Source organism: Schistocerca americana, chromosome 4 (genome assembly GCF_021461395.2).
Source record: "Schistocerca americana isolate TAMUIC-IGC-003095 chromosome 4, iqSchAmer2.1, whole genome shotgun sequence".
NCBI lineage: Eukaryota > Metazoa > Arthropoda > Insecta > Orthoptera > Acrididae > Schistocerca > Schistocerca americana.
In genome coordinates this window covers 617182865-617204076 of record NC_060122.1, presented here as the reverse complement: position 1 = coordinate 617204076, position 21212 = coordinate 617182865, and the positions used below count along the sequence as shown (strand labels likewise).

The 21212-nt window shown below is 37.7% G+C and overlaps 1 protein-coding gene across 1 annotated transcript in view; it reads right to left on the bottom strand.

Moving 5' to 3' along the window:
- LOC124612243 overlaps window positions 1-21212 on the bottom strand; it is a 179550-nt gene that overhangs the window by 132078 nt on the left and 26260 nt on the right. Inside the window, exon 5 of the mRNA XM_047140318.1 lies at window positions 8817-8967. Within this exon, the coding sequence (XP_046996274.1) occupies window positions 8817-8967 (151 nt within the window). The remainder of the gene's footprint in view (window positions 1-8816; window positions 8968-21212) is intronic.

Sequence of the window (21212 nt, the reverse complement as noted above, 5' to 3'; positions counted from 1 at the left end):
AGAAGATTCAGTCGCAACAAAAAACGCCTTTCTTTTAATGATGTCCAGCCCAAATCCTGTATCATAAAAAAAAGTAGTTGTGAGATGAGAGAATGTGCTTCCCTACTTTGAGACTCATACAGCGCCATATACTTGTATCTTTCTCTTGGTGTTATAATGGCTTTGAACAGTTGCAAAAATAAACAATACCAAAGTGTGTGTGAATTCTAATGAATTATTCGATTTATTACAATAGAGGATTTGTATGGTTGGTGATGAAACAGGTTAAAAAAACCTGCAACAAATTTTCATGCCAGAGGTTCAAAACCAGGTATCATGTTTAATGTATTGTGAGATGTGCCATTCGGAACCAGTGATGGGAAAAGTCAAGATCTAGAACTCTTTCTGAGATTTTATGGTCATGTATTAATGCCAACACTGTAGAGTCAATACGAGCTTGTTATTGTTGTACTTGTAGATGGAGCACCATAGTCTTCTATTATACCAAAATGTTGATCTAACACATCAATGTTAAATCATTGTCTTTGTGCTGTAAACAACACAGAAATATTTCTAAAGAATACTTAGATTTTATGGTCTTACAGCATGTTCTGGCAATAAATTTCACTGTACATTACTGTCAGTATAATTAATTTTTGTTGGGAACTTCTGCCTGATTTATGTCCTGAGAACTGTCTTGTTTCATTTCACACTACAATGTTCTGGCTACATTGTGGAGCACCACTAATTTTGCTTTAACTCTTGGCAGCAAAGGAGACAGAGGATGGTTCCAGGCAAACGGAAGCCTTTTGACAGGATTCAGTACATGCATTTCAATACTGCTCACAGAACTCACTAAGCTACAAAATTATACTCAAACACTTAAATATAAGACAATATTATGAAAACCAAACAATGGAAAATCCAGGATGGACAGCCTTCATTCCACCATCGCACCCAGTCTCTTTGCTTCTCTCCTTTTCCGCTACCCTCTCTCCCCACCTATGTGTGACTCAGCATCTCCACTATATGGTGAATCGCAACTTTCCTTTTCATAATATTATGAAAACGACAGACTGCTACTCAAATATAGAGTTACAGATAGGCATACGAAAAAGACTGCTACACATTTGAGGCTTCGGGTAAAAGGCCATCTAAAGTAGAAATCACATGCACATTCACGCATGATCCTTGTCTTTGGTTGTTGAGGTCTCAACGGCCAGAGGCTGTGTGTGTGTGTGCGTGTGTGTGTGTGTGTGTGTGTGTGTGAGAGAGAGAGAGAGAGAGAGAGAGAGAGAGAGAGAAGGCAGGAATATGTACAAGAAATGTCCAAGACAGTTTTTGAAAATGAAATATTTTGACCAATTTTGAAAAAATTCCATATAACAATGGAGCAGATAACTTTTTTTAGATACATAAAATAACTACGCAATATTCAGTTCAGAGTCTGTTTTTGCTTACAATATTTCCTGAGAGTGAACTCTCATGGTGAGGTGCTTTATTTGTTGTTTCTCCTATGAATTTCCTTAGTAAACTATAATTTCTGTTCTTTCATTGTATATAGTTTCTCCTGGATTTTCTTTTTTTCTTCTTTCACTAGCATCTCAGTTCATTTTTGTTAATATTGTTTGTCATCTGTCTTCTGACTGATTTGATGTGCCCTGCCACGAATTATTCTCCTGTGCCATCATCATCAGAGTACCAACTGTATGCTCTGTCCTCAATTATTTGTTGGATGTATTTCAGTCTCTGCCTTCTCCTATAATTTTTTACTATCTACAGTTCCCTGTAGTATCATGAACATTATTCCCTTATGTCTAAACACACATCCTTTCATCCTGTCTTTCTTTTTGTCAAGTGTTTCCTGTACGCTCCTTTCTTTTCTGATTCTGCTACGAACCTCCTTAGTACTTAACTTATCACTCCATTAATTTACAACATCCTTCTGGAGTACCATATCCCAGATGCTACAGTTTTCTTCTTTTTTAGTTTTCCCAAAGTCCCACTACTGTACAACATTTTGCTGCAACATACATTCTCAGAAATTTATTCCTCAAATTAAGATCACGTTAGATACTAGACGACCTTTTTGGGTAGGTATGCCTTCTTTACCTGAGCTAATCTGTTTTTTGTGTTATCCTCAAACGTACATCATATTTCATTTTGGTTCCGCATTAGCAGAAGTCCTTTACTTCATCTGCTTCATGGATACCTATGTTGATGTTAAATATATTGCTAATGTCATTTCTGCCACTTGCCATCGCTTTCATCTTTCTTCAGTTTCCACTCAATCCACATTCTGTAGTCACTCCATTCAACAGGTCCTGCAATTCTTCTTCACTTTCGCTGAGGATAGTAATATTATTATCAGCAAATCTTAAACAGACGTACCCAACCTGCTATTATTGTACTTGTATTAATTTTTTTTTTCTTTTCCTCTTTTTTATCTTGAATCCAGTCAGACATTAAACATTTTCTGGAACATTGTTCTAGGAAAACAGCAATCTCCTGTATATCAATAAAATTTGATAAAAACCGTCCTGATAGCATAAATATTTATGCTATCAGAACTGTTTTTAGCAAATTTTATCTAGTCATACATATTGTACATCTGTAGTGAACACCCACATCTGTCAAAATGCTAGTCAGACCAAATGCTAGTCAGACCATATTTCATACAAATCCATCATTCATATGATACTAATTACACTAATGTGTTTAGCTTTTCTGAAAACCATATTGATTAAAAATAATGAATAACTGACATCACCATAACGGATTGTAATGTTAGATTTTGAGTAAGCTACTCAAAAGTTTTGAAGTAGTGACACTTACCATTAGAAAGCTAGGAATTCATGCTGTACAGTAACATGTTTTAATTTTTCTATAACTAATTAACTTTGGATGTAATTGGTACTTAAGTTCAGACATACTGTACCCACAATTATTGTTGCCTTTGGTGCCATTGTACTTGTTTAAATCCCACATTTACTATTATAGTTTTGTTGTCCTAATTTTTCTGGACCAAATGACACACTTCATTAATCAATTAAGCCACTAATTAAGACTTTGGATAAATTATTATATTTACAAAAATGGCAACTTTACTTGTAAATGGGAAATTCACAGTGTAGATACACAGAATAGTTCTGTGTCTTTTTTTACTTTACTAAGTACTTCTTATGCAAACCAAGTCATCCTAGAAATATGTAGCTTGTCTGAATTAGTAAAACCTCACCTAGTAGTTTTATAAACAAATCTGTATGTTCCAAAGTCCAAAAACATCATTATCTCTGTTTATAAACACCCGTTGAAACCCAACCATCTTCAGCCCTGGGCTAGCTAGCACACAGCAATATCTATGTAAGGAGTACGCATACTGCAATTACTTGCTAACATCTTTGTGTTGGTATCTGCAATCTCACGTTTACCATTATAGTTTTGTTGTCCTAATTTTTCTGGACCAAATGACACACTTCATCAAAGTCAGTGCATACAAATAATTCAGTTCACAATTCATTGCAAGTATGTGCTCATTTGGATCAAGTTATGCTGTTATATACGTTTAAAAGCCTCTCCATTGTCATAGTTGGAACGATTAACATTCTCGTGTCATTTCTCCTGTTAATATGTCTTAGTGGAATATCAATGTGAACTACTTTGACTTGTGCAAGTATAAACTATGTTTACCAATTTACACTTTGTGGATATGTTTTTGTGATTTATGCCTTGTTGAATGCTTACAGTGTCATTAATAATAAATAAACTGCCCTCAATTGACTGTGTTTCTATGACCTGTGATTTATGTGATTGGGAGATTCATGGTAAGTGTTACCACTGAAACAGTTTCATAGTGTAGGGACTATCCTGGTTGTCGCGCTATGTAATCAACAGAGTTAAGAAACTGGTCATCATCCATAAAAGTCACCGGAGGTTTAAGAAATGTGTGAAAAAAGTCATTCTGGAAACAGTAGTGTTGCATTCACAATTGTTTAGCAGCATTCAAAATGCAAAGAAATTTTCAGTTACAAGACAAGGAACTTACAGAGGACAAAAAAATTACGCTCAAACCAGATTAGTACCATCACAAACCTGACTTTTAATCCCACTCTCGAACCTGCCAAGAGTCTAACTGAGGCATCCACATACAAAAGTTATCATCCTAGTCTGATTCAGAAACAGATATCCCGTGCCTCGTCTCTACAGTCACCTCCCACATACCCATTGCCCAACAACAGAGGAGCTCTCATCTTGTGACTCAGTATCACCCAGAACTGGAGCAACTGAATCACATTCTCTGGCAGGATTTCGATTGCCTCTCATCGTGCCCTGAAACGAGGAATATGCTACCTATTATCCTCCCCAGTCTCAATTCAAGTTTAACAAATGTGTGAAATAAGTGGATCTAAAAACAGTGTAGTAGAAAACATTATTATTTAACACCATTCAACACCAAAAAAAGTTTTAAGTTATGAGACAACAAACTTATGCACTACAGAAAGAAGAAGATGAGGCTCGAACCAGGTTAGTACCATCAAAACCCTTACTTTTAACCCTACTCTTGAACCTGCCAGAGGTCTCACTGAGGCCTCAACAGGTCGAAATCATTATCCCAAATTTGTTCGGAAAGAGATCTTATGCCATGTACATCTGGTTTGGCCACAGAGGAGCAATCCTCTTGTGACTCAGTAACACAAAGGACTGGAGCAACTGAATCACATTCTACTTATTGTTATGGCCTGAAATGAGGAATCTTCTACCCTCCACTCTTCCACCTCACCCACAGTGCTATTCCACCGTCCACTGAACCTACACAATATCCTTGTTCATCTCTACTCAATCCCTGCTCCAAATGTTTTGCCTCATATCCCTGCAACATAACTAGCTGCAAGACCTGTCCCATAGACCCTCCCACTACCACCAATACCAGTCCTGTGAGAAGCATCTCCTATCCCATCACAGGCGGGGCTACCTATGAAAGCAGCCATGAGCTCTACAAACTAAGCTGCAACCACTGTGCTGCTTTCTATGTGGGCATGTCAAATGACAAGTTGTCTGTCTGCATGAATGGCACTACCAAACTGAGGCCAAGGGACAGCTGGACCATCTAGTTTCTGATCACATTCAACACAATGTGCTTCACTTCAATGACTGTTCCACAGCCTGGGTCATCTGGATACTTCCTACCAATACCATCCTTTCTGAATTTTGCAGGTGGGAACTCTCCCTACAACATATCCTTCACTGCCCTAACCACCCTGGCCTCAACCTTTGTCAGTTCCTGTTCTCTACCTACCCATCACATTCCCTGCTCCCACTCCAGCACTACACACACCTTCTATTCAGCCAACATACCTACAATCTTGTACCCTTCTCTACCTGACTCCTCTCCTCTCCCTACTCCGCCCACCCCGCACACGCTCCCGACTCTGCTCCTAGCAGCCCTATCCTGTACCCACCACACCTCTGCTAGCTCTCATAGGTAGCACATCTACCTCCACCCTATCCTGTTATCTGTCCCCCCCTCCCCACCCCAACCCTCCCTTAAACCCCAAACCAGATTGCTACGCAGATGCAGACTGCAGTTGGGCCACAGCAGGTGGAGATAGTGGCCACATTTTTACAGCTCTACACCTCCTCCCTATGGCAAGTAGCAATATACCCTTTTCCTAATTTTGTTGTATATCTTTAATTTTATGTCCCTGTTTCCTGTATATTATTCCTGTCAGTAACTTGGATGCACAAACTGTTAAACTGATTGTGCAATAGTTCTTGCACTTGTCTGAGCTTGCTATCTCTGGAATTGAGTGGATGATATTTTCCAAAAGTCAGATGGTATGTCTCCAGTCGCATAGATTCTACACACAAACTTGAATCATCATATGACTGTCATCCCGCCCAATGATTCTGAAGGAATGTTATCTGTACCGTCCGCTTTATTTGATCCCAAGCCTTAAAAGGTCTGTTAAACACTGATTCTCATACTGCAGTCTCTCTGTCTTCCATATTGACTTTCATTTCTTCCTTCTATCACATCTCTGTAAAAGTCTTCTCCTTTGTAGAGGTCTTCAACATATTCTTTTCCGCCATCTGCTCTCTAACCCAAGTTTAAGAATGGAATTTCCACTGCACATTTAATGTTGGCATCCTTGCTTTCAATTTCACTATATGTTAAACATTTCGATAATGGAAAGCTAGGTTCATTCAGCAATTCTGAACAACATTACTGGGACCCTGCCGGTAGCACAGAACACAATGATTCCACTGCAACTTCTACTTTTCTCCTCCTCTTAAGGCAATAGCTATTACACTCTTTGTGCTTCTAAGGTGTTAATATTTCAATCTTATCATATACTTCTACCCTGAGCAACTTGTGGGCTGAATCCCTTAAAAATACTTTTTATCTCTATGCTTTTCACTCTTCTTTTTTTTTTTTAAAAAAAGTCAACAAAGTATCAAAGGGCTGAAACTATTAATGGCTTCGGTGTGTGATGGTCAATGTGTATCTACCTTTCTAATTGGTACGATGTCAATTTCATGCAGCTATCTGATCTGGAAAGTCTTCCAAAATGTTTCACTGAGGAAGATCATAATGCAGTTCCTCTTTCAATCATCTCACAAATGCTGAAATGGCACATATTGACTGTGGAATAAAAAATCAACTAAAAATTCTCAATAGTGGAGGGGCAACTGGGTAAAATGAGATACCTGTGAGGTTCTAGATAGAATATTCAAAAGAACTTGTTTTTCTCCCAGCAGTAGTTTACCATACATCACTGGAGCAACGAAGGCTATCTCGCAACTGGAAACAATAATGGGTCACTCTCATTTTCAAGAAAATTTGTTGAACAGATGTGCAAATTATAGGCCTTTATTGCTGATGTCAACCTGGTGTACAATTATGGAACATGTTTTATGCTTACAAATATTAACATGTTTGAGGAATGAAAATTTCTTCTAGAAAAATCAGTAAGGATCACACACAAAGGTCATTCAAAAGCTCTCTCTGTTCATTCTTGAGATCCATAGCACTGCAGACAAAGGTGCCCGTACTGATGACATGTTCCTTGACTTTTGGAAAGCATTCGATGCAGTTCCGCTCTCTCATTTCGTGAACAAAATATGAGCTTACAGAGTATGGGACAAGATTTATGTTTGGACAGAGGACTTCCTTGCAGACAGAGCTTAACATGTCATTCTCAACAGAACAAAATTAACAAATTTTGGTGGGACCCAAAGAGACCTATGGGCCACGACAATTTACAATTTAATGATCTAGTGGATAATATTGGAGGTGCCATGGGACTATTTGCAACAGTGCTGTTGTCTACAGGAAGGTAGCAAGGCTAGAAGAGTATGGCGAAATGCAGGAAGACCTGCAGATGATCGGTGATGGATGCAGGGACCAGCAGTTGACTCTGAACATAAATAAATCTTAATGTATTGCACATACACTGCCAAAGAAATCCACTGCTTGTGAAAAATCACTGGGAACAGTAACTACCATACAATATCAATGAGTAGCCAAATGGAGTAATGTAAAGTGAAATGATCACACAAAACAGATAGTAGGCCAAGCAGATGCCAGGTAGAAATTCGCCGGAGGAAGCTTAAGGAAATGTAATCCACCCACGAAAGAAGTGGCTTACAAAACACTCATTCAAGCAATTCCTTAGTACCGTTCATCAGTATGGGACACTTACCACGTAGGGTTAATATAGGAGATACACTAGGTCCGTGAAGAGTTGCGCATTAATCACAAGATCATTTATTCAGCAACAGAGCATTAGAGAGATGCACAACCAACTCCAGAGGCATACGCCACAAGAGAGGCGTCATGTGTCATGGAGAGGTTTGCTACAGAAATTTGGAGAGTGTTTGTTCCAAGGAGAGTCAGGGAAAATATTACTTTCTCGCACAAACACCTTGCAAAATGATCATGATGAGAAAATTAGAGCTCATTATTGACCGTCACTGACAGCCATTCTTCCTGTGCACCATTTGTGAATGAAACAGGAAAAGGGAGGGGGGGGGGGGGGGGAGATAATGGTACAAGAAATACTCCCCCCTCCCCAACACCATGAAATGACTTGTAGAGTATAGATGTAGATGCAGACATAGATGTACAATTGAAGGAGTAAAGGGAAGCCACTCACAAAATATTTTTGGGCTGAGAAGTTGACAAACGCATGAACAGACAACAGCTTCCCACAGTGGTAAAAAAGAGACAAGAGGCTGGACAAGCTGGACGGGAGAGACAGCAAGGGAAAAGGGTAGGCATGTGGCACCAGCAAATGATGTTATGTTAGTCTACTAGCTCCAAGGAACGGCAAATAGCTGTATCTACTCCTTACTTTATTTGCTTGAACTTCCATTTTGGACTATTATTTTCTGCTGCATCTTTTTGTCTGTCTGTTTCCCATAAGATAATGTATGCACATCCATACTTCTCAGGAAAGAACCATTACAGCAATCTGCCCAACATTTATGAATCACAGACTTAAAGAATTTGAGTCCACCCCACATTGGGATGTCCTTACCAATCCCATGAAGAGCAAACATGTAGATTTCTCTTTATTATCAATTCATGCAAAATTGGAGAAACAGGGCTCAAAATGGTGTCTACTAGGAGGGAACTTGATTTCAATAATATTAATATGTTTAGCTTAGTCACTCAATTTACAACCAGCCGAAGATGTACATCATCATTTCAATCTTTACCCTGGCTTATAGCTTCTTGCTTCTTTCAACAATGGGGTCTTCATTAAATCATTTCATATTTCAGCATCTTTAAGAAAGACTGGAGGAAAAGGGAACAAATCTAGACAATGAGTTACCTTTCTGGACAAGTTTGCTCAGATTGCCTGCTCTCTGCCTGGCAAGCCGTTGCTCTTGGTACTTCTTCTTGAGAGCCTGAACTGCAGCTGTTGGCCTCCTTTTAGCAATACTCTCCACTTTTTCATTTTTACGTGGAGTAGGTTGTGACTGCTGGAAACAAAATGTAGCTTATTTTATGAGAAATCACTTATTAATGTCACAATATTTATTCAAAGTTCTGCAAATAAATGGATATGTTAAATGCAATACTTACAAAACTAAAACCAAGCAATGAAAATGTGCACTTAATAATAAAGAAAAAAAATAAAAAAAAATAAAAGGAAACATTTTACGGAATATGGGCTACCAAAATTAAACAAAATCTGTCCTAAGCCCAAATCTTTACTCAGTCTCTTTTTTCTCTTCTCACTTATTTTATTTATACGCGAGAGAAAGTATATAATTCTTTACTATTAAGATATAATATTGTAACAACATGGAGAGGGGATGGGGCAAGGGGTGGTCATCAATAGAACAGACATGAAGGAAGTACCTCCGTCATACTCATACTGGCAGAAACATATCGCCATTTTTCTGAACTGTTTTATGAAAACTCTTAAGTGTAATGGGAAGAAGAAATTATTACTTCTCGAGCTACTTTACAGCTGCCTATCCTCTTGACTACGTTATCAGTTGGCTCAACAAAGATAACATCTGCCATAGATTTTCTTCCAATTTATGGACAATTCAGTGCTGACCAGCCGCCACACCATCCTCTGCCAATGGCAATAATTCGGATGCAGTACAGAGACGTGTGAGGGTGAGGCACAGCACACCTCTCTTCCCGTCACTGTCATCTTCCCAGACCTTGGAGCTACTACTTCTCTTTCAAACAGCTCTTCAGTTAGCATCATGAAACTGAGTGCATCAAATTTCAGTTCTCCCACAAATGGAAAATCCCAGGCAGTACCAGCAATTAAGCTCAGGCCCTCCATATGGCAGTCATCCCTATGACCAACCAGTTATTGATGTGGAACTTATATGTAGGAGAATCACATGTCTCCCCCCCCCCCCCAAAAAAAAAAACACCTGCATCAAGAATACCATCAATGACTGCAGGAGAGACTAGATGAAGTGGCTGTTTACATTTTGTACAGTCAAGTACGTTTCTTTCAGTTTCTCATCAAATGTATGGTCTCTGTGAAAATAATGTCACCCTTTAAATTCTTCTCTACAAGTTCACACATATCTCTTACAGAACTACTCAATACGATCCATACTGTGCTTATCTATTTTCTCATTCTCATGTGAGGCCCTTTACATGTCAATGTAACTGTCTGCAAATGCAAAGTGCTAAAAATATTTTTGGATTTTGAACAAGTTCTTTTACTATTGGATCACATATTCATACACTTTATGTGATACAGATGGATGTAACAATGGATATTCCATAGGTACAACATGCCACTATAAGAATACCTACACATTCAATATTTCAACACATTTTTCAATACAGCAGCTATTGCTACAGTCACATTAAAATGAGGGAAGTATTCTTCCTGGATACCTTTTTCAGCACCTTGCCTCAAGCACCTGGAAAGAATTGAAGAGCATTTTACTCCTATAGACTCTGGGAAGACACTTGGCATGGTGGTTCATGGGTTTAGCAGAATCAACAAAAGCCACAATGCATCATACAACTTTGGATCAATATTCACTTGTTTCGGGTAACTAACAATCTAAGCTCAGCACATAATGCACTGTACACTGGCACTATGGTCATTATTCTATACGGTCTTCGTTATGTTGAGTTTTGTTTCATGTGACGTTAACTGAATGGGTTGTCTCTGCTCTTGTACACAGAGGCAGACAACATGCTCAATCCAGTGCTGACTGCTAAGTTAGGCTTGGCTGGCAGTGAGGGAAAGTTGTACTTTCAGTTTGCACTGATTCAGCTAGCCCCATCAGCCAATGCACCAAGTATCTTAATGGAGGGCATCAACAATAACTTTTAGTAGTTTGCATGTCTCAAGATATAAACAGTTTGCTGTAAATTTTTTTTACTCCTGAGTTCCCATGTGGATAGCATGAAAACACTGATTCTCAAGAAAGTTAGATACCAGATAATCTGAAGCCAGTTTTTTTGTTAGAAAAGAAAATTTAACAAATATTAAATTATAAAATTTACTTGTCTAATATGAGAACCCGATGATAATGCTTCATTTTAACCCATAAAGATACCAATTAACATTTTCTTTTTTCTTCCAAAAATTTAAATAAGAATAACAAAAATTCGTATACCTCAGTTCAGCCATCACGCCACCAATATATTTGGAATAATTAGTGAACAATTCAGATGTGGTGTGATTAATAACATTACAGACAGAGAGTGAACATTCACTACACAGCCAGTACACTATATGCAAATTAAATTGAATAAAACACTTGCTAATAAAAACTTAACATCAAATAAAGTTCAAAACTTTGCAACTAGCATATCTTGTGACTGCAACTGGAAACAAAAGTTTCACTTTTAACACTTGAAATAGTATAGCTGGTAATGCCAAATGCATTTTAGCATCCACAAAAAATGTGGTGAAGACAGCATAATCTTCATTTTTTTCCCTTGTATTACCTCTAACAGAGAAAAAATTCAGCTCAGGCAAAAACACAAACGATCAAAAATGTAAATAAAAGACATCAAACTCAAGATAAATGCATCTCTCAGCAGTATTAAAAGGCACACAAGGCATTAGCAAAATTCTAACATAACATTTTGTGCAGCTGCTATTTCAAATCTTCCAGCTCAAATAACGTACAGACTGATATAACCCCGTGCTACGTACACACAAGCCAAGGCTAGACGCCTGACCATCCGGTTGCGAGCAATGAGCTTTGGAACTTGAAGCTACCAGTGGCTCCTTAACAGCCAAAGATATTCCACATTCCTGAGTCACACTGGCCTAAGGAACAAACAATTCACTGTCAGAAAAAACGACCAGGTAGAAAAAATTAAATATGTAAATGAAGAAACAGTTTGCAAGAAACTTCAATATTATTCCTTTATATGGCTGACAGAATGCACTGCTTTCAAGCAAGAGAGGCTAACCGTTAAATGGGACCTCTGCGTATCATCCTCATTTTCCAACTGCCACTACAATATATAAACACACACATATATATAGTTTATATTACGGCCTTTCAGGCCCTCTCTTGCATCTAATCAATCGTTCTTAGAGAGATGACATTGCAATGTTCATAGTATATGAAGTGTGCACAATAATAATAATAATAATAATAATACAGTACACAATAAACAGTACAACAGTAACACCAGTCTTATTAGCAGTGTGTTAAATAGTTTTCCTGTAACATAACATTCCCGCTAAATGGACGTAATGATACACCAATTAAAATACATAGCAAACTAAATAATTTAATTTTTGAAACTTAATAAGCATTAAAACATTGTGAATTTACAAAGTTTTTCACCTAATAAAATGCTTTTTCATTAAAAACCCGAGTCATTATTATTCATTTCAAACACATTTTACCATTGGTCACTCAGCATAAAGCAGATTCAGGCTAAAAGATGCATGGAATAAAGAATTATCTGATTTCAGACTTGTGGAAAAGATTCAGCTGCAGGACGGATATCCGCCATAGCTTGCTATGGTTCTGAAGGACAAGGACAATTTTATTTTTTTATTAATTAATCCTGGGATCATCTTGCTATGATACAGGATTTGTCATCACAATCCAATCAAAACAGATAGCCTGAATACACACACCTACAGAGTATATAAGCATGTTTTTTAATGAGGATAGGACAGGCAGTCAGCTGTACCCTTGCTGAAGCAACCATCCCAACTTTTGCCTCATCTGGGTAGTTCCCGTCATACAATCTTCTTTTCTTCACACACAATTTGCACTATACAGCATTTTACTTAATCAAAACTGAATTGATTGTTTTACTGATCTAGAAACACAAATGTTAAAATTTTTAAACTGGAATGTCTACACTTTCTTTGATATTACTCCTGGGGCAAATAAATACTAATGTTTTTCTGTTTTGGAAGTAACTTCCGCACAACAACTGGCTAGTAAATACCAAAATTACTTCAAGGGATATGTTTTATAATTTCCAGTTGTTCAGACAGTAAGTTTTGCAGCTTTGTTGAGGGATTTCTATTTTACGGGAGAACTTGATCTTTAAACTTTCATAGTATCATAAGCTCTAAAATTTTGAGCCAGCTAATAAACTTTTGCTTGAACACTGACACAGACTGAATGAAAATACTAAGCTTTCCCATTATATAAATATATTTGGCTTACATGTCATGCAATAATTTGAAAATGATTTTAATTTAAATATTTCATTGTTTACACAGAACCTTAATAACAAATAAAACTTAAATTATACTTCAAACAAGTTTAATGTTTAGAAAGGCTTATAAATTACTGGGGGACACAAGGATTGTCGTCTTATTGACTAAAATATTACTTGATCATAAACTATATAAAATAAGCATTTTAAATAATTTGTGAAGTATGCTCCAACTTAAGACTACATGTAGAACCATGAAACAACGCAAAGAGGCTATTGTCACACCGTTTTGGCCTTGTGATTATTCAAGCTTTCCCAGAGGATGTGTTGTAAATAGTATTCACGAGTTTGCCACCTTCAGGGGTTTTGGCCTTGATCAGCACTTGCTATCCAGTGAAATGTAACTTCATAAACCTTAGTAAAAGCTTTTGCAATGTCTCCGGTTGGGATTTTCCAGAATGTGTGTGGGGTAGGAAGTTAATATTTTTGTCTGAACTATATAACTCTTAAGATTTTAGGCAGGGTACTCACTGATGTGGCATGATAAGTGATGTGAACACATGGCATGGCAGGACAATGGCATGGCATGCATGTGACTTGACAGCAACAGAAGTAATATGACACCTTGTCTTCTTTGTACAAAGATGGTCGTTCGGCTTTAGCCAACTTGGTTAATTTTTATGTAAATAAAACAAAGCTATATCTGTCTCTGTAGTTACTTTCTTATTACAACTTTCACTTTTTATGCAAGAAATTAAAAATCACATGTTTGGGATTTGTGTATGTTATCTGCTATGTAACAATACAAGAGAAGGAAAGTTGCTATGCACCATATAGCAGAGATGCTGAGTCACGATAGGCACAATAAAAGGATTCACACAAAAGCTTCGGCCATTAAGGCCTTTGTCAGCAGTAGACACACATACACACACACGCACACTCTCACATAAATGCAACTTGCACATACGTCTACAGTCTCAAAGAGCTGAGAAGCGTTAATTGTGTGAATCTTTTTGTTGTGCCATCAGCATCTCTGCTATACGGTGAGTAGCAACTTTCCTACTCTGGTATTGTTACATTCCATCCTGGATTTTCCACTGTTTGATTTTTATCTGCTACGTAATATTTCTCATTTGGTTTTGAAGAAACTTTTCAATATAAACATTTTTGATTCTTTCACATCTTATATTCTCACATCACAGCTTTATAATGATCTGGCTTTCTTTTCATTATCGCTTGTAGTTATTATGATACTTCAAAATCAAGCAATCTATCACCCGTATTTCAAAAAGGTTTTAGTGAAAAATACAGTCACTGCCTAGTTTACATTTGGTGCACTGTAGGTCATACATTGCTGCGCATGAAATGTAGCTAACACATCGAAACTGTTTGTAACTATGGAAGGAGAGCTGTATCTATTTCCAGTCTTAAGTAAACAGGTAATATATTTTGGCAGCTGGCTGTGAAGGGCTACGTCGTGCCACACTTGACACTATAGCCTTGCGCTATGTGGAGTTGGGCTCATGTATCTCTTACGTATGTGGTTTCTGAAGTCTGTTACAGTCACATTTTAGGTTAACAATGTATTAGGAATTATTTTCGCTTAGAAGTGGAAATCGACAATAGCAGATACAACAGCACAATATACTGCATGTGTCAATTTTTCTTGTTTGCACTAACAGTTTCATTCATGAAACATTCAGTAACAGTTTCTGTTTACATGTTGTGTGTTCCAGTGAGAAATGAATGTTAAGTTGGACTTTGCTATTGATATAATTAAAGCATACTGTGTTCTGAATGATTACCTATGTGTGAGAGAGAGTGTCAGCAAACTGAAAACACATTTACTGCAAAAGAACTTGAATCTGCCACAAACATGGATGAAAGAAGAAGAAAAATGTCAGCAATAAGAAACATAGATGCAATGGTTAATTATTTCTATAAGTGAGACTGGTAATGTGCCTTGCCAGGACACCAAAATCTGATGTTTTTCACACATGAATCATCATATAGATTTTCCTTTACAGGTGTAGTTTTGTTGATTTCATTATTTTATCTTGATTGTTATTTTCAATAGCTGTGTCTGTAAATTATTCTGAAACATAATAAAACAAACTAATTTGCTTCTGCTGCCTCTTTCTTACATTATCTAGTAATCTGTTTTAGAGCAGTGCTTACTGAATGTGGTTTGTTTAATACTCTGATTTTGCTGATGTCAGTATCAATCCTTTCCAATAACATAATTGTCCAAGTCGATCATGTGGCTCAATTCATGTGATGCAAATGAATTGATGCCACTATTTATGCTCGTTCACAAAACAAGCGTCACATCATGTAAGAAATCGTAGTGCGTGCTGCCATCGATGCTTCATTCTCATCCGCCATTCATTTGTTGTACATGTTGTAAAAGGACACTCTCCTCCAATATTACCTTTTTTTATAGAAATAAACAACTGCATGTATACTATTGATTCTTGTATAGGTGAACATTATCTCAGCTGTTTAACTAAATGATTTCAGACTACCTAACAGATCAAAACGAAAATTTCTGTTCTGACACTGACAATGTTCAGTGTTTATGGAAGAAGTTCAAGGCAATCGTAAAATGCGTTTTAGACAGGTACGTGCCGAGTAAAACTGTAAGGACGGGAAAAACTCACCGTGGTTTAACAACAAAGTTAGGAAACTACTGCGAAAGCAAAGAGGGCTTCACTCCAAGTTTAAACGCAGCCAAAAACTCTCAGCCAAACAGAAGCTAAACAATGTCAAAGTTGGCGTAAGGAGGGCTATGCGTGAAGCGTTCAGTGAATTCAAAAGCAAAATTCTATGTACCGACTTGACAGAAAATCCTAGGAAGTTCTGATCTTACATTAAATCAGTAAGTGGCTCGAAACAGCATATCCAGATACTCAGGGATGATGATGGCATTGAAATAGAGGATGACACGCGTAACGCTGAAATACTAAACATCTTTTTCCAAATTTTCCAAAGCTGTTTCACAGCTCCAGTTCCTTCTCTAAATCCTTGCACAAAAGAAAAAATGGCTGACATCGAAATAAGTGTCCAAGGAATAGAAAAGCAACTGGAATCACTCAACAGAGGAAAGTCCACTGGACCTGACGGGATACCAATTCGATTCTACACAGAGTATGCGAAAGAACTTGCCCCCCTTCTAACAGCCGTGTACCGCAAGTCTCTAGAGAAACGGAAGGTTCCAAATGATTGGAAAAGAGCACAGGTAGTCCCAGTCTTCAAGAAGGGTCGTCGACCAGATGCGCAAAACTATAGACCTATATCTCTGACGTCAATCTGTTGCAGAATTTTAGAACATGTTTTTTGCTCGCGTATCATGTCATTTCTGGAAACCCAGAATCTATTCTGTAGGAATCAACATGGATTCCAGAAACAGCGATCATGTGAGACCCAACTCGCTTTATTTGTTCATGAGACCCAGAAAATATTAGACTCAGGCTCCCAGGTAGATGCTATTTTCCTTGACTTCCGGAAGGCGTTCGCTACAGTTCCGCACTGTCGCCTGATAAACAAAGTAAGAGCCTACGGAATATCAGACCAGCTGTGTGGCTGGATTGAAGAGTTTTTAGCAAACAGAACACAGCATGCTGTTATCAATGGAGAGACGTCTACAGACGTTAAGGTAACCTCTGGCGTGCCACAGGGGAGTGTTATGGGACCATTGCTTTTCACAATATATATAAATGACCTAGTAGATAGTGTCGGAAGTTCCATGCGGCTTTTCGCGGATGATGCTGTAGTATACAGAGAAGTTGCAGCATTAGAAAATTGTAGCGAAATGCAGGAAGATCTGCAGCGGATAGGCACTTGGTGCAGGGAGTGGCAACTGACCCTTAACATAGATAAATGTAATGTATTGCGAATACATAGAAAGAAGGATCCTTTATTGTATGATTATATGATAGCGGAACAAACACTGGTAGCAGTTACTTCTGTAAAATATCTGAGAGTATGCGTGTGGAATGATTTGAAGTGGAATGATCACATAAAATTAATTGTTGGTAAGGCGGGTACCAGGTTGAGATTCATTGGGAGAGTCCTTAGAAAATGTAGTCCATCAACAAAGGAGGTGGCTTACAAAACACTTGTTCGACCTATACTTGAGTATTGCTCATCAGTGTGGGATCCGTACCAGATCGGGTTGACGGAGGAGATAGAGAAGATCCAAAGAAGAGCGACGCGTTTCGGCACAGGGTTACTTGGTAACCGTGATAGCGTTACGGAGATGTTTAGCAAACTCAAGTGGCAGACTCTGCAAGAGAGGCACTCTGCATCGCAGTGTAGCTTGCTCGCCAGGTTTCGAGAGGGTATGTTTCTGGATGAGGTATCAAATATATTGCTTCCCCCTACTTATACCTCCTGAGGAGATCATGAATGTAAAATTAGAGAGATTCGAGCGTGCACGGAGGCTTTCAGACAGTCGTTCTTCCCGCGAACCATACGCGACTGGAACAGAAAAGGGAGGTAATGACAGTGGCACGTAAAGTGCCCTCCGCCACACACCGTTGGGTGGCTTGCGGAGTATAAATGTAGATGTACATGTAGAATTTAAAATGATTTTGTATACTATGTATTATATTTCAGGCTAAAATGTATAAAAAGAAATTAATTAGTTAGTACTCTGTACGTGCAGTTAAAATTACTCTTCTTTTAGAAATATTTGAAATTAAGAAATATCTGGCATACTTAAAATTCATATTATTAACTGCACAATCTAATGCTACTTATTAAATTTATTTCTGGATTCATTTATAAAATAATGTTATATCTTGGTGACGAGTCTTCTTTTGCTTTGTAAACTCTTTGGAATACTGTAAGTACTACAGAATGTTAGTAGTAGTGGGTATGCCTCTCATGGAGACAGATGTATTATTATGACTGACACTAACAATGTAATTTGGGATGTTATAGAAGTGGAAACTGTAAAGACGGTGTGATACTGAAAAACGTGACAAAAACTAAAATTCAAGAGTAAAACAGGCAAATCTTTATTCAGATCAACAGGAACCTACAAAATCAAAATTTCAGATTCAAGAATATACCCCTAGACGCGAGAACTGCAGCCAAAAACAAGAGAAAATGAATATAAGTAAAAAGTTTTTTCTTTTGTAAATCTTATGCCTCTCAGTACTTTCAAAACTTGTGCAGGGGCAGAGAATTTTAATAGAGATGTGTGGGACAGTAAGATTAGAATGTTTACAATGAAATAATTAAAATAACATATTTATCTTTATACAAACATACTACACATTTCCAAATACATGTCTGTCAACCAATCACACTAGAAATGCTTCAGAAAGCACATTATTTCAAGTTTTCACAGTTATTTGACTTGACTTGTCCACAGCAGCCTGTTACAAAATACTTGTTATAAGGTTCTGTCATAACACAGTTGCATTCATTTATTAGCCGACTGTGTCAGAAGAAGCATGATGCAACTCTTCAACAATAAGAGAAATGTAGGAATGTCTCCAAACTTTACAGCTGAAATCCAACAAACATTTAAAGTGTTCAAAGACTTGAATATGTACCCCTCACCCTCTTTTTAATTTATTCTATCATTTGAATAACTATGGTTGAAATGTTATAGGCAATGTGGGTATATCTGCAGCATGAATATTTACTCAACATTAAACTCTGAACTTTCTGGGGGTCGCAGCTCGTGACGTCAGGCCATCAGATACCTAGTCCTGTCAGTGAATGTTACACTCAGAAAATCATCTTTACACAGCCTATACACAGAAAGTACGAATGGTCAATAGTCGAGTGCACAGTCTGCTGTTAGACCTCTGCACTGTGGCAAAAACATAAGATGAAATTGCAGAAAATACACTAATAAATGGGTTATACCGTATTTACTCGAATCTAAGCCGCACTCGAATCTAAGCCGCACCTGAAAAATGAGACTCGAAATCAAGGAAAAAAATTTTTCCCGAATCTAAGCCGCACCTGAGATTTGAGACTCGAAAATCGAGGGGAGAGAAAAGTTTTAGGTCGCACCTCCAAATCGAAACAAAGTTCGCCTAGTTGTAATATGAGACACAATTTAGGTATAATGAATGACGATACAGCTGCAGTAGTTTGGTTCGAGTCGTAAGCTTAGCAGTTACGGTTTACCAGGTAGCCATTGCTACGCGTCACGCGCTCCGTCCGTATTTATACGGATATCCCTCCTTTTTCACGTGCTTCGTCTGGTTTGAATTGATTGCTTATTTTTCTTTGATCTGATAAGTGCCGTTCTCTTTGTTATAGGTGTTTACGTCACTCTAAGCTGAAAATGCATTACTGTACTGTGTCATGTATTGTTTGTCGCATTCTGATAGTGCGTGTTTATGGCCTGTCGCCGCTCGCGTGCGCGCTACCGCCGCTTACAAATAAAAAATAGAGAGGAGTCGTCTCATTAGCGAAACATTTGTTCTTTCTTACACTACTTCTTTCTTTGATAATGATCAACAAGAACCAAATAATAGACTGCGTATGATAGACGATGTTCTGAACGAAATTTTAGCGAAAATTTTTCTCCGTTTGAAAATCTTTGCAGGCGCCTCTTTAGTTCATTACATTCTGCACAGAAATTAGTCATCTTAGATTTAAAAATCTAGTCAGTTGCCGTGCTTCATTTCTGACTGTATCACTATCAGGCATAAGAATAATACGAATATAAACATGACATGATATGTATATTCTTCCGCGTTTGCTGTTGTCTCACTCTAGTTTCGTAGTTTATTAGGCAGACAGGATTTAAATGAGATAGTAGTAAACACGAAACAATACATGGCAAAATGTTTATATTCGTATTAATCTTATGGCGAAGAGAATACTACATGTGATTCACAATTCATAAAAGCTCCTATTAGCAACCATCTCTTCTCACAGGTAGGAAAAAATTCAGAACGTAGAGTTGGCCATATTGACAAACATCCCAAACAGTCTTGCCAGTCGGATTTTCGTAGTACATTGAAATGCTGCTACATTTGAAGATCAACAATACAGAATTTGTATTTACTTCGTTGGATAATGTACCAAAACGCAGTGGTCTAAACTCCGAGCGGAGGAGAAAGGCTCGTCTTCCACTTTTTTTTTTTTAATTTATTTACTGACGCAGAGATTTTGGTACCAGTATTTATCTTTGTGCCTACAAAGCATGCCTGTGTGGCGCTACATATATTCGACGGCACAAGTTAGTTGTGGCGGCACCCACCAACATTTTTCAGAACTCCCGCTTGCTTTGCACTCGATTCTAAGCCGCAGGTGGTTTTTTGGATTACAAAAACCGGAAAAGAAGTGCGGCTTAGATTCGAGTAAATACGGTATACTACTGTACGCTTACTGGAGCAATAATACATCTCCCTAGCACTACTTACACTAACAATATGTGGAGTTCAATACAGCGAATGTAAAAGATATTTATGCAGCTACATATTTCTGCTTTGAAGCTTGTTCAGGAGACAAATCACTGAACTAAGAAAAACACAGACTACAAATTTAGGTGTTTTAAGATTTTACTTCTATGTCAAGTACTTGAACATGAAACACACATTACAGCATATAAGAGAAAACCACACAATAAATATTAATATATTAATGTAGATAGTAAATTTGCAGGTGTTTTATATGATGTGACTACCAACTTCATAGTCTAACGTATTCTGAAGGCTATTTGTTCAGCAAAATGTCTTCAAGCGGGTGCTCATTTACAAAACAGTACAGCAATCAACTACAAATGTGGAATTGCATTCATAATGTACCAATGTCAACAGTCATCAGTAATAAAAAAATTAAAAAAAGGCAGCCTGATGTTCTGGATCATGATAAAACTGAGACTGAAACTTTACGTCACCAGGAAGGACTGTAGAAGTCTGGTGATTGCATGCACAAAATTTAAAAAAAGTAGTTCATTGAAAAATCAGTATGTTTACATACTTGTTTGAACAAATGATGTTTACAGAAACAGTCACGCAAAGTGTTGAGAGATACTGTGAATAAAGTGAAAAAGCATCCCTCATGAGTCATCTAGTAGATTCTAGTACATACAATTCAAAAGGCTGGACAGTCT